Source organism: Natator depressus, chromosome 1 (assembly GCF_965152275.1).
Source record: "Natator depressus isolate rNatDep1 chromosome 1, rNatDep2.hap1, whole genome shotgun sequence".
NCBI classification, from domain to species: Eukaryota; Metazoa; Chordata; order Testudines; family Cheloniidae; genus Natator; species Natator depressus.
The window spans coordinates 97,879,412-97,896,153 of NC_134234.1; the positions used below are offsets into that span (position 1 = coordinate 97,879,412).

Here is a 16,742-nt window from a genome sequence, read left to right on the forward strand (position 1 = left end):
CAAAGGAGGGCGTGAGATGCCTCCCAAGGAAACTGCCTCATCAGGAAAAGAGGAGGATGAAGCCAGCCTAGGCTGAGGCTATTCCTCCTCTGCTAGCTGCCAAGCAGGGCCCTCCTGAACCATCTTTTCCTGCTCAGAAATGGGCCTGGTACCAGGGTCAGGAACAGGTGGTGCCTAGAAAGTAGACTTCCCATGCTTCTCTGAGGTCACAGAGCAGAAACACCTCGTGTATGACCTAGAAATCAGGGGGGATCCTCATGGGTTCCAACAGGGCCACTGGACCAATAGCAGGGGCAGCTCTACCAATTTTGCTGCCCCAAGCAGTCACCACCGAATTGCCACTGCCACAACAGCGGCGGAAGTGCCACCGAATTGCTGCTGCCTCCACCCCCACAAGAGCAGTTGAGCTGCCGCCCAAAAGCCACCACGGCGGGAAGAATGGCGGAGCTGCCGCCAAACTGCCGCCGAGGGACACGGACTGCCGCCCCGTTCTGAATGCCGCCCCAAGCACCTGCCTGGAAATCTGGTGCCTGGAGCTGGCCCTGACCAGTAGGAAGACCCAGTGACTCCCTGACCACATGGCTGATCCTCTTCCAGCTGGAGGATCTCAAAGAAACCTAGGGAAGTAACACCTAAGTGGGGAGTAGTGTGACTGGCTCCAAGGCTGGGAAATGTAAGAGCCAATCTCCAAATCAGAGGAGTACAAATCACCTTCTGCTGATCAAGGGGGAGCTGCTCCTGATGGTGCCAGAAACTAGTGCCCAGTCAGCGAAGAGTGGAGAGCAGCCAACGCTGCAGGCATCCCATTCAACAGTACCAATGGGCGTGAAGTTTGAGACACTGGAGGTTGTTGCAGTACCAACTACTGCACCAACAATACTGGTGACCCTCTGTCTGCCTGTACCTGGGGCGTGATCTCCTGCAGTGCCAGGGACACCATCACAGATAGGCTCTGCAGATCTCTGCCACAAACACCTCTGATGCGGTGGATGCCAAGATGGTCTCGGGTCACTGTGGTACTGTGGTCAAGTCCAGGTGCCCCTTCAGGCCCTGGACTTGACATTATTTGCCTCAGGGCTGGAGTCAACATTGGTGATTTTGGAGCTACCAGAGAACAGTGCTTGGATTTTGGCTGCACTCTACTCTCATCCCTATGCTTAGAGAATTTTGATGCCAGAGACCTTCCTCTCCCAGTTGTCTGTTTAGAGGTCTTATGCCTCTTTTTAGATACTGGAGAGGGTGAGCAGTGCCAGGAAGGGTAAATGAAAATAAAGGAGTATATCTGCACAGATAAAATGTATATCTGTATTTGGCACAACATTTATTAGACTAGTTTTCAAGATCACTGCCTTATATCCAAAGTCTGTTTCCCAATATGGTAAAGAAATACATAGTTCAACACATGTTACATTTGCTTTATGTAGAAAGTCTGGAGTGTGATCAGCACTTTCTACAGACATCTGTCTACACTGAATTTTCAAATCTGTGTCCGAATAGTGTGGTAACTCAAAAGCACAGCTGAAATCAGTTTAAATGCAACTATGTATTATTACCTGAAAAAAAATGTTTACAATTAAGTTAAAGTCACTGGAGTAGTTCTGAGGGAAAAAAGGAAAAATAAAAGACTCTAAGTGCATGAGCAACAGCAGTAATACAGGAAGTGGCTCAGGTGAGCCTCAGACTGCAACCATGTAATTCACAGCCTGCACAAAGCATTTAGAGAAGGGGCTCTGGGTAATTCCCCAGAAATAGAAAAGTCTATTCTAATCTTACCTTTGAGTCATATGCTGACTGTTTTATTACTTCAGGTGCCATCCAGAATGGAGTTCCCACAAAAGTATTTCTCTTTATCTGTGTATCTGTTAGTTGTCCTGCTACTCCAAAGTCTGCTAATTTTACCTCTCCTTGTTCAGATAGCAAAACATTGGCAGCTAGCAAAGAAAAAAAGGCAGTTTAAAAGTTTACATTTTAGATGTTTCAAAGGTTTTCCTTATCTCTACTCTTTGAACATTTAACCAAAACTATTTTAAAAAAATGATTAAATAACTTACCCTTAATATCTCTATGGATTTTCTTTTCTGAATGCAAGTAATCGAGTCCTTTAAGTATCTCTCTTAATATTGTAGCAATCTGGATTTCATCGAGACAGCCAGGCTCTAACTAGGAGAAACATGCAAAAAATATTTGTAAATACCTGTAAACTAGAAATGAGATGACACAGAAACAGTAGGAAAAAATAAACAGTAGGAAAAAATGCCATATGTGCTTGTGAATAAGTAAAAGTAGTTAACAATGTTTTATGTTTTATTGCTTTTGATGCTAATTTTCTCTCTCCTTCATTCATAGTGTAATCACCTGCTCCTTCTTCTCTCCCTCTCCTTCTCCCCCTGCCCCTGTTGTGCATAAATCTGCTCACCCAGGGGGAAGAGTTACCTGCATTCTAATAAATTGAGATGTTCAAGTGTTCAATTCCTAGTCACAACAGCAGGTGGCAATTTTCAAGTTTTGCTACTTCCTTTTTGCTGTCCAACCCCCACTCCCGGACCAAATATGAGTGTATGGCATGAGGATTTAACATGGATAAGAAATAGAGGACAGCCTGGCAACACAGAGCTGACTAGGAGGTAAGGTATGAGAGCAATGAAAGTGAGATCAGCAGAGCACTAGGTGAGCAGCAGGGCAAACTGGGGCCAAGCTGGTAGGGAAGAGCATGTCCATCGAGCCCAAACTACCTGGGGATCCAAGCCACAGTGGGAGACCTAGACACGAGAGGAAACCAGGCTTGGCAGGAGATTTGACCACACTGGAGACAGCCTGGTGCCTTATTATACATCAGAGTGAGAAAAGGGAAGGGAAGAGGGAACAAAAATTTAGGACAGTATGGTGGTGGTGACCAGGAAGATATTTGTCATTCAGGCTGTCAGTCTACTTCCCATCTTAAAAATAGGGATGTAAAAGTTTAACCGGCTAACTGATGAGCCCAGTCTTATTGGTTTCAGTTAATGATTAAAACTCATCTGCCCCCCATGCTTGGGGTCCTGGCTGCTGGCCCCACACCTGGGGTCCTGGCAGCCGGGACCCCACACCCAGGCTGGGAACCCAGGTGCGGGGAGGCAGCGGAGCCCCATGTAAAACGTGGGGGTCCTCCCCCACACACCACCCCTAGTTCCCCGCCTTTGTGAACTCCTTAATGGTTTAAAATTCTATCGGTTAAATGGTTATCGGTTAAATGGTTACTATTTTTAAACCCTAATTACATCCCCACTTAAAAAAAACTAACAAAAAAATCCCAAATGAAATTAGAAATTTGGAATGATTTCATATGTTCATTGCAAAACAAATTAAAAACCTTAAAACGCACAAAAACTGTGTATGTGAGAGGATTCTTTTCCCCCTTTTTACACTTTCAGTGGTCTACAGACACAGTATTACCTTATAGCATGCTTGCAGTGGCTTTTTCAAGTCATATATAAAACAACAAATAGTAAGTGTAAATGAAAGAAGAGCTACCCATTGCTCCCTTATGCAACCTCCCCTCAAATTTTTCACTGATACATTTTGCTTTCATCTACATTATTTGCAGTTAGTAAAAAAACAACATTTTTGTCGCAAAATATCACTGCCCAACTGCCATAATATAAGGGGAAGGGTCACCACCTTTCTATATACAGTGCTATAAAATCCCTCCTGGCCAGAGGCAAAATCCTTTCACCTGTAAAGGGTTAAGAAGCTAAGGTAACCTCGCTGGCACCTGACCCAAAATGACCAATGAGGGAACAAGATACTTTCAAATCTGGAGCAGGGGGAAAGTTTTTGTCTGTCTGTGTGATACCTTTGCCGGGAACAGATCAAGGATGCAAACCTTCCAACTCCTGTAAAGTTAGTAAGTAATCTAGCTAGAAAATGCGTTAGATTTTCTTTTGTTTAATGGCTTGTAAAATTCGCTGTGCTGGACGGAATGTGTATTCCTGTTTTTGTGTCTTTTTGTAACTTAAGGTTTTGCCTAGAGGGATTCTCTATGTTTTGAATCTGATTACCCTGTAAAGTATTTACCATCCTGATTTTACAGAGGTGATTCTTTTACTTTTTCTTCTATTAAAATTCTTCTTTTAAGAAAGTGAATGCTTTTTCATTGTTCTTAAGATCCAAGGGTTTGGGTCTGTGTTCACCTGTACCAATTGGTGAGGATATTATTATCAAGCCTTCCCCAGGAAAGGGGGTATAGGGCTTGGGGGGATATTTTGGGGGAAGACATCTCCAAGTGGGCTCTTTCCCTGTTCTTTGTTTAAATCACTTGGTGGTGGCAGCATACTGTTCAAGGACAAGGCAAAATTTGTACCTTGGGGAAGTTTTTAACCTAAGCTGGTAAGAATAAGCTTAGAGGGTCTTTCATGCAGGTCCCCACATCTGTACCCTACAGTTCAGAATGGAGAAGGAATCTTGACACCAACCAGCTCTAATATTTCTATACTGCATTTTTAAAATATTCATATTTGTAGCAGTAAACATGCAACAACCTGCAGTTTTCAAAAAGCTTTGCTTTCCCTGCTGAATGTTCAAGTAAAATGCCAAATTGGCAACCATGGGGTCTATCAATATCAAGAACAAAATTTCGCTAAGTTCAAAGAATTCATAGAAACATATGGCTAGAGGGGACCTCTTGAGGTCATCTATGCCATCCTCCCCTGTGCTGAGGCAAGGGATACCTAAACCGTCCCTGACAGGTATTCTTCCAACCTACACCATTGCTTGGCAACTTATTCCAATACTTAATTATCCTTATATTTACAAAGTTGTTTCTAGTATCTAAGCTGAACTTCCCTTGCTGCAGATTAAGTTGATTTCTTCAGTGGACATGGAAAGCTAATTTGTACTCATGAATGAGATAGATGTATTGAATTAATGAAACTTGAAATGCTAATAAAAATAAGGCTAAAGTCAAAAATGTATTTTATTCATTTGTCAATTGCAGTTTACTTTTAAGTATTTATGATACCTTTAAATGCACTACTAAATGTACTTTAGTATATATTACGTAATTACATTTGAGTAATACAAGATATCATAACAGCATCAGATATTACAATTTTAGAAAATAAGACTGGGCATACTGGGTCAGACCAATGGTCCATTTAGCCCAGTATCCTGTCTTCCGACAGTGGCCAACGCCAGGTGTTTCAAAGGGAATGAACAGAACAGGCAATCATCGAGTGATCCATCCAGGCGTCCACAGCTTCTGGCAAACAAAGGCTAGGGACACTCAGGGCATGGTGTTGCGTCCCTGCCCATCCCAGCTAATAGCTATTGATGGACCTATCCTCCATGAATTTACGTACTTCTTTTTTTAACCTTGTTATAGTTTTGGCCTTCACAACATCCTGTGGCAACAAGTTCCAAAGAGTGAGTGTGTCTTATTGAAGAAGTACTTCCTTTTGTTTGTTTTAAATCCACTGCCTATTAATTTCATTGAGTGACCCATAGCTCTTGTTTTATGTGAAAGAGTAAATAACATTTCCTTATTCACTTTCTCTATACCAGACAAGATCTTATAGACCCCCTATCATATCTCCCTTAATCGTCTCTTTTCCAAGGTGAACAGTCCCAGTCTTTTTAACCTCTCCTCATATGGAGGCTGTTCCATACTCCTAATCATTTTATTGCCCTTTTCTGTACCTTTTCCAATTCCAATATATCTTTTTTTGAGATAGGGTGATCAGATCTGAATGCAGTATTCAAGATGTGGGCATACCTTGCATTGATATAGAGGCATTATGATATTGTTTGTTTTATGATCTATCCCTTTACTAATTGTTCCTAACATTGTTAGCTTTTTTGACTGCTGCTGCACAGTGAACAGATGTTTTCAGAGAACTATCCACAATGACTCCAAGATCTCTGTCTTAAGTGATAACAGCTAATTTAGACACTATCATTTTGCCTTTATAGTTGGGATTAGGGTTTCTAATATTCATTACTTGACATTTATCAATATTGAATTTCATCTGCTACTTTGTTGCCCAGTCAGCCAGTTTTGGGAGATCCCTTTGTAACTCTTCACAGTCAGCTTTAGACTTAACTTTCATGGAGGAAAGGACCATCAATGTCTATTAGCGAGAATGGGCACAGATGGTGTCCCTAGCCTCTGTTTGCCAGAAGCTGGGAATGGGCGACAGGGGATGGATCACTTGATGATGAAAACACTGTTTTGTTCATTCCCTCTGGGGCACCTGGCATTGTCCACTGTCGGAAGACAGGATACTGGACTAGATGGACCTTTGGTCTGACCCACAATGGTTGTTCTTATGTTCTTGAGTAATTTAGTATTGTCTGCAAACTTTACCACCTCACTGCTTAAACCCTTTTCCAGATTTTTATGAACAGCACTGGTCCCAGTACAGATCCCTGGAGGACCAAGCTATTTACCTCTCTCTGCTGTGAAAACTGATCATTTATTCCTACCCTGTTTCCTATCTTTTAAACAGTTACTTATCCATGAGAGAACCTTTCCTCTTATTCCATGACTGCCTACTTTGCTTAAGAGCCTTTGGTGAGGGACCTTGTCAAAGGCTTTCTGAAAGTCCAAGTACACTATATCCACTGGATCACCCTTGTCCACATGTTCGTTGACCACGTCAAGGAATCATAGAAGATTTGGGTCGGAAGAGACCTCAGGAGGTCATCTCGTCCAATCCCCTGCTGAAAGCAGGACCAACACCAACTAAAGCATCCCAGCCAGGGCTTTGTCAAGATGGGCCTTAAAAATCTCCACCACCTCCCTAGGCAACCCATTCCAGTGCTTGACCACCCTCCTAGTGAAATAGCATTTCCTAATATCCAACCTAGACCTCCCCCACAGCAACCTGAGACCATTGCTCCTTGTTCTGAGAACAGCCGAACTCCATTCGCTTTGGAACCTCCCACTTCAGGTAGTTGAAAGCTGCTATCAAATCCCCTTTCACTCTTCTCTTCTGCAGACTAAATAAGCCCAGTTCCCTCAGCCTCTCCTTGTAAGTCATGTGCCCCAGCCCCCTAATAATTTTTGTTGCCCTCCGCTGGACTCTCTCCAATTTGTCCACATCCTTTCTGTAGTGGGGGCCCGAAAACTGTACGCAATACTCCAGATGCTGCCTCACCAGTGCCCAATAGAGGGGAATAATCACTTCCCTCGATCTGCTGGCAATGTTCCTACTAATGCAGCCCGATATGCCATTAGCCTTCTTGGCAACAAGGGCACACTGTTGACTCATATCCAGCTTCTCGTCCACTGTAATCCCCAGGTCCTTTTCTGCAGAACTGCCACTTAGCCAGTTGGTCCCCAGCCTGTAGGAGTGCATGGGATTCTTCCGTCCCAAGTGCAGGACTTTGCACTTGTCCTTGCTGAACCTCATCAGATTTCTTTTAGCCCAATCCTCCAATTTGTCTAGGTCACTCTGGACTCTATCTCTACCCTCCAGCATATCTACCTCTGCCCCCAGTTTAGTGTCATCCACGAACTTGCTAACGGTGCAATCCATCCCATCATCCAGCTCATTAAGGCATCATTAAGGAATTCTAATAGATTGCTGAAGCATGATTTCCCTTTACAAAAGCCAGGTTGTGATTCTTTGCTGCAGGGAGAATCAATTTTTGTATGGACTAGATAAAAAGCATGTCGTTCTGTGAAGTGTTTTATAGCAAGGTTCTATTGTATTTAATCACAGAAAATATACACATCTAACACCCACAATGCAAGATTGTTTCAAAGGACATATCTACCAACACTGCAAGGGAAGAGGGAAATTACATCACTAGGTCCATTCAATGAGACTACAGACAGGGTGCTTTGTTTTTTAAAAAATGTGTACACTAAGAAACAAATGTACGAGTACCATGAAGAGCCAGCAGACAATAACAACCTTCAGTTATTAATATTCTAGGGTTGGCTGAAGGCCAGAGTTTTGAGATGAAAGTTTTCATATCTCATTACTAGCATCCTGAGTTACCTAGCGTCATTTGCACATGAGGTCATTTCATGGAAAATGTATTTTAATTCATATATGAACACAAACATTTTCTTCTAACTACTGGGAATTTCTGCATGAAAACAGGGCTTTTGTTTCTTAACACATCTGGTTATGCTGCTTTATTTCTCTACTGAAGCAATAATCCTGTGTTTGACAGCACAACTGCTATAGCAATAATGATGTCACACTAGGATTTCAGGTGAATTATAAACAGCAGAAATATTCAAGAAATGCATTAATGAAATTTTAACTAAGTTTACTAAATTAATGTAGTTCATAACTAGTTTACTTACTAGATCAAGAGCAGAGCCTCCACCAAGGTATTCCATTATTATCCATAATTTTGTATCCTGCAAAAACAGAATAGATAAAATTAGTAGCTTCATACTTTAGTTTCTTTCATGATTTGCTTCACACATTTTGCTGCAAAATGAATTCTGTAGCATTATTACAGTAAAGATGTAATGGCACAGAATTTCACTCAACTATAATCTGTCATGGCAGAAAAATACTGCCTCTGCTCCACATTTTTATTTATTTGATGATAACATACACTGACTTCATTCCATTTTATTCATTTTTTTCCATCTTAGATTTTACAATCCTTATTTCCATACACTGTCTTGTCCTATATCTTCTAGGAACATAGGAACTACCATGTCTGAATAGACTAGTGGTCCACATGAAATAGTCAGGTATTATGTTTCCATAACAGCCAAACACAGATGGATCAGAGGAAGGTGTAGACACCTTAACATTGCCACAGTATACCACTCAGAGGAGTAGGAGATTTCTCTCTAATGCAAGCTAATGAAAACCATCTGGAGCAGTACGGAAGCCCTAGCTAGTTGAACTACATATATAAAGAAGAGTATTACAAGTGTCTAATCCAGTGTTTCTCAACCTGAAAAGTAGGGGGCACAGGACAGAAGAGAGGACTTGTGAACAATGAAAATAAAACAATACAAATATGCTCCAGAGGCTTGAGACAAAGCAGCTTATGGTTTCCCAAGAGTCATGTACTGTCCCTCCCTGCTCTTATAACAGCCCTTAATGTAGTTCATTGCAGAAGTAGCTAATATTCTTTGACCCCCCAAAAAAGTAGTTAACACCAATTAAACATGCCCAGTGGTATATTGTGCCTTCCCAGAAGAAGTTACTCACCTGGTGCAATAATGATGGTTCTTCGAGATGTGTGTCCCTATGGGTAAGGGGTTCTCAAACTGAGGGTTCGGACCCCTCAGGGAGTCACAAGGTTATTACATGGGGCAGGGGGGTGTCGTGAGCTGTCAGCCTCCACCCCAAACCCCGCTTTGCCTCCAGCATTTATAATGGTGTTAAATATATTTAAAAAGTGTTTTTAATGTATAAGGGGGGGGGTCGCATTCAGAGACTTGCTGTGTGAAAGGGGTCACCAGTACAAAAGTCTGAGAACCCCTGCTATGGGTGCTCCACTGTAGGTGCACTTGCATCCCTGCACTGCTGATTGGAGAAAAGTGCCAGCACAGCCTAATCCCCTTGAGGTCCTTCTCCACCGCAGAGTCATTGACAAGAACTGTGAAGCAGAGGGCAAGAGGGTGGGTTATGGGTCACCCATAGGGACACACATCTCAAAGAACCATCGTTACTGCACAAAGTGAGTAACTTCTTCTTTGAGTAGCGTCTCTATGGATACCCCACTGTAGGTGACTTCTGAGCAGTATCCCTACCAGAGGGCTGGGGCTTCGGGGTCAGGTCAGTTACAGATAACAATACTGTGGAGCCGAAAATGGCATTGGAGGCAGAGTCCCCAGTGATTGCATAATGTTCTGCAAAGGTGTGGATTGACGTCCATGTTGCCGCTCTACAGATTTCTGAGATAGGGACATTCTAGAAGAAGGCGACTGATAATGAGTTCGGCCTCGTAGACAGTGTGCAAATACTATCTGGTGGGGTCATGTTGAAGATTTGATATCATCTAATGCAGTTTGAGACCTATTTGGAGAGTCTCTGGGCTATACTGCTTAGTCCTTAGATCTTTCTGCAATAGAGAGGAAAAGTTTAGGGGATTTCCTGAAAGCCTTCATCCTATGCAGATAAAAGGCTGGGGCTCTCCGGACATCTAGTGTGTACAATATAGCTTCCCTGCAGTCATGGTGAGGCTTGGGGTAGAAAATTGGAAGGTGAACCAGTTGGTTCATGTGAAATGGGGAGGTTACCTTAGGGATTAATTTTGGTTGTGGCCAGAGTATAACCTTGTCCCAAAAGAATACTGGGGGGATGGGTGGGATGTGCCATCAGAGCTGCTATTTCTCCTAATCTCCTAGCTGAAGTGATTGCTGTCAGGAAATCTATTTTCATTGAAAGGTTTGTAACCAAGCAAATGGCCATAGGTTTGAAGGGAGGTATAGTCAGGCCTTTCAATACCAGGTTTAGGTCCCACATGGGAGTAGGATGTCGGGGTTGTGGGAAAAGGTTTACTATACCCCTAAGGAATTGTTTACTGGTTGGGTGTGATAGCACTGAATATTCCTCTACTTGACGGTGAAAGGCTGCTATAGCTGCTAGGTGGACCGTGTGGGAACAGAGATAGTACTGAATTTTTTAGAGTTAGTACGTAGTCTGGGATCTTTGGAAGAGTCACGGGTGTCAGAGAGATATGTTGGGAGATACGTCATTTTCAAAACCTGGACCATTTACGTAGGTAAGTCCAGCATGTTGAGGACCTTCTACTATGTAATAATACCTCCTGTACCTCCTTTGAGTAGGAGCTCATGTGTTCGAACCATGAAGGAGCCAGGCTTTGAGGCAAAGAATCCCGGGGTTGGGATATACGGTGCGTCCTTGGTTCTTCGAGAGGAACTAAGAAGTGGATTGGAGAGAAATTGGTGGGCACGCCATGAGTTGTGACAGGTAAGGATACCAAGTCTGTCTTGGCCAAGTAGAAGCAATCAGCTCCTTCTCTTTTTATTATTAATAGGACTTTTGACAGTAGGAGAAATGGAGGAAAGGCATAGAGAAGGTCCCTGCCCCAGAGGAGGAGGAGAGAATCACCCATGGAGTGCTGTCCCATGATTGGGATCAATAGCATGGATATTTCTCACTCAGGCAAGTGGCAAACATGTCTGTGGTCGGTGTCCCTCACTGCCTGAATAGGTTATGAAGTACCGCTGGGTTTATCTCCTACTTGTGGTCGAGTGGGAATTTCCCACTGAGACTGTCCATTATCAAGTTTTGAGTGCCTGGAAGGTAAGTGGCTGATAGTATGACATCCTGGGAGATACACCAGTTCCACAGTCTCATTGCCTCAGCACAGAAGGAGGGATGATCTGCCTCCCCCTTGCCGATTTACATAGTACATACATGCTATGTTTTCTGTTAGGATTCTCATGTGTGATCCCTTGATCAGTGAGAGGAAATGGGCACTGGCATCCCTGAGCGCCCTTAGTTTGAGGAGGATGATGTGGAGGGATATCTCCATGGATGACCACCTGGCCTTTTGTTGCGAAGTCATTTAGATGCATGTCCCATTCTATGAGGGATGTGTCAGTGATTAGAAGCAATGACAGGGAGATTTGTGAAAAGGGGATACCCTTGAAAACATTTGCTGGGTCTTTCCACATATCTAAGGACTTTTTGATCCTGGTAGGGTAGTGACAGACATTTGTCTAGCCTATCTGTTTGGCCTGTACACTGAACTGAACCAAAACTGGAAGCATCGCATGTGAAGCGTCACATGTGGTATTACCACTGTGGCCGCTGCCATATGCCCCAAGAGTTATAGGCAGTGCCTGGCTCATATTTGTGGGCTGTCTATATGAGTGAGGCCAAAGAGAGGAATCTGAGTTGAGGTACATAAGAACAGAAGAATGGACCTACTGGGTTAGACCAAAGGTCCATCTAGCCCAGTATCCTGTCTTCCGACAGTGGCCAGTGCCAGGTGCCCCAGAGGGAATGAACAAAACAGTGTTTTCATCATCAAGTGATCCATCCCGTCGCCCCTTCCCAGTTTCTGGCAAACAGAGGCTAGGGACACCATTCCTGCCCATCCTGGCTAATAGCCATTGATGGACCTATCCTCCATAAACATGTCTAGTTCTTTTTTTAACCCTGTTATGGTCTTGGCCTTTGGTGACCCCTAGTTCTTGTATTATGAGAAGTAAACAACACTTCCTTATCTATTCTCTACACCGGTCATGATTTTATAGACCTCGATCATATCTCCCCTTAGCCGTCTCTTTTCCAAGCCCAGTCTTGGAAAAGTCCCAGTCTTATTAATCTCTCCTCATATGGAAGCCGTTCCCTTCCCCTAATCATTTTTGTTGCCCTTTTCTGAACCTTTTCCAATTCCAATATATCTTTTTTGAGATGGGGCGAGTACATCTGCACACAGTATTCAAGATGTGGGTGTACCAAGGATTTATATAGAGGCAACATGATATTTTCTGTCCTATTATCTATCCCTTTCTTCATTATTCCCAGCATTCTGTTCACTTTTTTGACTGCCACTCCACACTGAGTGGATGTTTTCAGAGAACTATCCACAATGACTACAAGATCTCTTTCTTGAGTGGTAAGAGCTTATTTAGACCCCATCATTTTATAAGTATAGTTAGGATTATGCTTTCCAATGTGCATTACTTTGCAATTAACAACATTATATTTCATCGGCCATTTTATTGCCCAGTCACCCAGGTTTGAGAGATCCTTTTGTAACTCTTCACAGTCTGCCTGGGTCTTCACTATCTTTAGTAATTTTGTATTATCTGCAAATTTTGCCATTTCACCGTTTACCCCTTTTCCCAGATCTTTATGAATATGCTGAATAGGACTGGTCCCAAGACAGACCCCTGGGGGACACCACTATTTACTTCTCTCCATGCTGAAAACTGATCATTTATACCTACCCTTTGTTGCCTATCTTTTAACCAGTTACTAATCCATGAGAGAACCTTCCCTCTTATCCCGTGGCAGCTTACTTTGCATAAGAGCCTTTGGTGAGAGACCCTGTCAAGGCTTTTTCAAAATCTAAGTATAGTATATCCACTGGATCCCCTTGGTCCACATGCTTGTTGAACCACTCAAAGAATTCTAGTAGATTGGTGAGGCATAATTTCCCTTTACTAAAACCATGTTGACTCTTCCTCAACAAATTATGTTCATCTATATGTCTGACAATATTGTTTTTTATTATAGTTTCAACCAGTTTGCCCAGTAAGTCAGGCTTACAAGCCTGTAATTGCCGGGATCACTTCTGGAGCCCTTTTTAAAAATTGGTGTCACATTAGCTATCCTCTAGTCATCTGGTACAGAAGCTGAGTTAGAAGAGCTTTGGCCTGGAAGGAGTCGAGGTTGGAGTCTAGGAATTCCAGGCGCTGCACTGCATTGAGGGCTGATTTCTGGGTGTTGATCTGTAAGCCCAATTCTGTGACTAAGTCTATTGCAGATCTGGTGACTTGGCGAACCTATTGGAAGGACCAGGCTCTGAGAAGGCAGTCAGTATGGGTAAATCATGGTCCCTTGGGAGAGCAGGTGCACAGTCAGTACTAAAGAGAATCTTGGAGAATACTCTCTGAACAGATAGCCTGAAGATGAGTACTCTGTACTGGTATGGTGTCTTGTCCTAGGGTAATCTGAGGAATTGGCTGTGGGATGGTAGGATTGAGATATGGAAGTAGGCATCTTGAAGGTTGTCATAAAAATAAAGGGAAGGGTAAACACTTTTAAATCCCTCCTGGCCAGAGGAAAAACCCTTTCACCTGTAAAGGGTTAAGAAGCTTAGGTAACCTCGCTGGCACCTGACCCAAAATGACCAATGAGGAGACAAGATACTTTCAAAGCTGGACAGGGGGGAAGCAAAGGGTTCTCTCTGTCTGTGTGATGCTTTTGCCGGGACCAGAGCAGGAATGCAGGTCAGAACTCCTGTAAAAGGTCAGTAAGCAATCTAGTTAGATATGCGTTAGATTCTGTTTTGTTTAAATGGCTGACAAAATAAGTTGTGCTGAATGGAATGTATATTCCTGTTTTTGTGTCTTTTTGTAACTTAAGGTTTAGCCTAGAAGGATTCTCTGTGTTTTGAATCTGATTACCCTGTAAGGTATTTACCATCCTGATTTTACAAAGGTGATTCTTTTACTTTTTCTTTAATTAAAATTCTTCTTTTAAGAACCCGATTGCTTTTTCATTGTTCTTAAGATCCAAGGGTTTGGGTCTGTGTTCACCTATGCAAATTGGTGAGGATTTTTATCAAGCCTTCTCCAGGAAAGGGGGTGTAGGGCTTGGGGGGACTTTGGGAGGGAAAGACGTTTCCAAGTGGGCTCTTTACCTGTTATATTTGTTAGATGCTTGGTGGTGGCAGCAATACAATCCAGGGACAAAAGGTAAAATAGTTTGTACCTTGGGGAAGTTTTAACCTAAGCTGGTAAAAATAAGCTTAGGGGGTTTTTCATGCAGCTCCCCACATCTGTACCCTAGAGTTCAGAGTGGGGAAGAAACCTTGACAAAGGCTGAGGGCTGAAAACCAGTCTCCCTCTACCAATGCTGGAATAATTGTTGCTAGAGTGACCATCTTGGATTTTTGAGCTTTGACAAACTTTTTGAATGCTCTGAGGTCCAGTATGGATCTCCAACGTACCTGTCTCTTCGGTATTCAGAAATAACAACCTTTGCCTCATAGATGTTGAGGTACTGGTTCTATGGTTCCTAACTGGAGGAGACTATCTCTTGTCTTAGTAAACTCATAAGAAGGGTCCCTGAAGAAGGACGCTGTGGAGGGAATAGGGAGGTAAAATCAATGGAGTACCCATTGCAAACAATCTCCAAGACCCATCAGTCTGATGTTATGCATTCTCAGATGCTGGGGAACATTGCCAGATGGTAGCCAAATGGGAAGGAAGCGGTGGTCAGCTGTAGCAGTTGGCGGGAGTGGTCTATCGTCGCCTCAACCATCAAAATTGGAAGTCGACAGTTGGGAAGACTGCAGGCCAATGGTTTATGCCTAGAGAACTTGGTTTCCTTTCTCTGTGGCTTGTAGTAACATTGAGTCGAGTATTGGGAGGTGCATGGTTTGTGCTGTGGACTAAATTTCCTCTTTTGTCCTGACATGTAGATGACCAATGAACAGACAGAGAGAGGCATCTGTCTTCTCCATGAAAAGCTTAGGGTCTTCAAAGGGAAGGTCTTCAACGGTCGACTACACCTCCTTAGGGAATCCCAACAGGTGTAGCTGACACACACTGCCTCACCACCACAGTGGAGATGGATTGGGACACTGTGCCGACTGTGTCAAGGGCAGACTGTAGCACTGTCTTTGCCAACAGTTTTCCCTTCTGGATGATGACTTTGAATTGGTTGTGGTGTGACTCAAGCAGCTGATCAATAAAGTTAAGTTTCGAATAGCTGACATAGTCACGTTTCGCCATCAGGGCTTGGTAATTGGTAATTTGAAACTGTAGCATGGCCGAGGAATAGGCTTTCCTTCCAAAGAGGTTGAAACACTTCCAATCCCTGTTGGGGGGAGTGGATCTCATTTTGTGTTGACGGCCAGGAGAGTTCACAGCATCCATCACGATGGAGTTGGGTGGAGGACGGGAGAAGAGGAATTCCATCTCCCTAGCTGGGACATAATATTTTTTAATCAGCCCTTTTGGAAGTAGGTGCCACCAATGTTGGGGTCTGCCATATACTTTTTGTGGGGTCCAGGAGAGCCTCATTAATAGGGAGGGCTATTTTAGAGGATGAGATGTGTAGTATGTCAATGAGCTTCTGATGGGAGTCATTGACTTCTTCTAATGGTATCTGTAGTGTATTTGCAACTCTCTTTGCCAGCTCCTGGAAAAGCTGGACATCATCGGTCAAGGACGGTGGGAGAGGCATGAGAGCCTTGTCTGGGGAGGAGGAGGAGATGTTGGTCCTCAGCACCTCTTCTTCAATGCCGCCCTCCTGTTCCTCCACGATCTCTTCTGGAAGTTCCAAGGCTCTAGATGCCATGGCAGAGGGGGAGCATCTTGAGGGTTCATAGGTGAGGCTAGAAGCCCAAGAGGCGTGGGTGTGCTATGCAGGCCAAGGATCCCAGTATGGCCACTGGGATGGTGGTGCCCATACCATGCTGGTGGTGGGGCTGTCTGGAGGTATTCTATGGGGCCCTCCTGGTAGTAAGCATGTCAAAGTTCCTTCCCTACTCTGAACTCTAGGGTACAGATGTGGGGACCTGCATGAAAACCTCCTAAGCTTACTTTTACCAGCTTAGGTTAAAACTTCCCCAAGGTACAAACTATTTTACCCTTGGACTTCCACTGCCACCACCAAACGTTTATTTGGGTTTATTTATTAGGAAAGCGTTGTTTGGAAACGTCTTTCCCCCCCAAAATCCTCCCAACCCTTGCATCCCACTTCCTGGGGAAGGTTTGGTAAAAATCCTCACCAATTTGCATAGGTGAACACAGACCCAGAACCCTTGGAGCTTAAGAACAATGAAAAAGCATTCAGTTTCTGAAAAGAAGGATTTTAATAGAAGTAAAAAGTAAAAAAGAATCACCTCTGTAAAATCAGGATGGTAACTACCTTACAGGGTAAACAGATTTAAAACATAGAGAATCCCTCTAGGCAAAACCTGAAGTTACAAAAAGACACACAGACAGGAATATCCATTCTATTCAGCACAGCTTAATTTCTCAGCCATTTAAAAAATCATAATCTAACGCATATCTAGCTAGATTACTTACTAAATTCTAAGACTCCATTCCTGTTCTGTCTCTGGCA

The 16,742-nt window shown here is 43.4% G+C and overlaps 1 protein-coding gene across 1 annotated transcript in view; it reads right to left on the reverse strand.

The window, feature by feature from the left end:
* STK24 (serine/threonine kinase 24) overlaps positions 1-16,742 on the reverse strand; it is a 127,827-nt gene that overhangs the window by 48,220 nt on the left and 62,865 nt on the right. The window contains exons 3-5 of the mRNA XM_074962898.1: positions 8,297-8,353; positions 2,052-2,160; positions 1,774-1,931 (exon numbers count right to left, since the gene is read on the reverse strand). Of these exons, the coding sequence (XP_074818999.1) occupies positions 1,774-1,931; positions 2,052-2,160; positions 8,297-8,353 (324 nt within the window). The remainder of the gene's footprint in view (positions 1-1,773; positions 1,932-2,051; positions 2,161-8,296; positions 8,354-16,742) is intronic.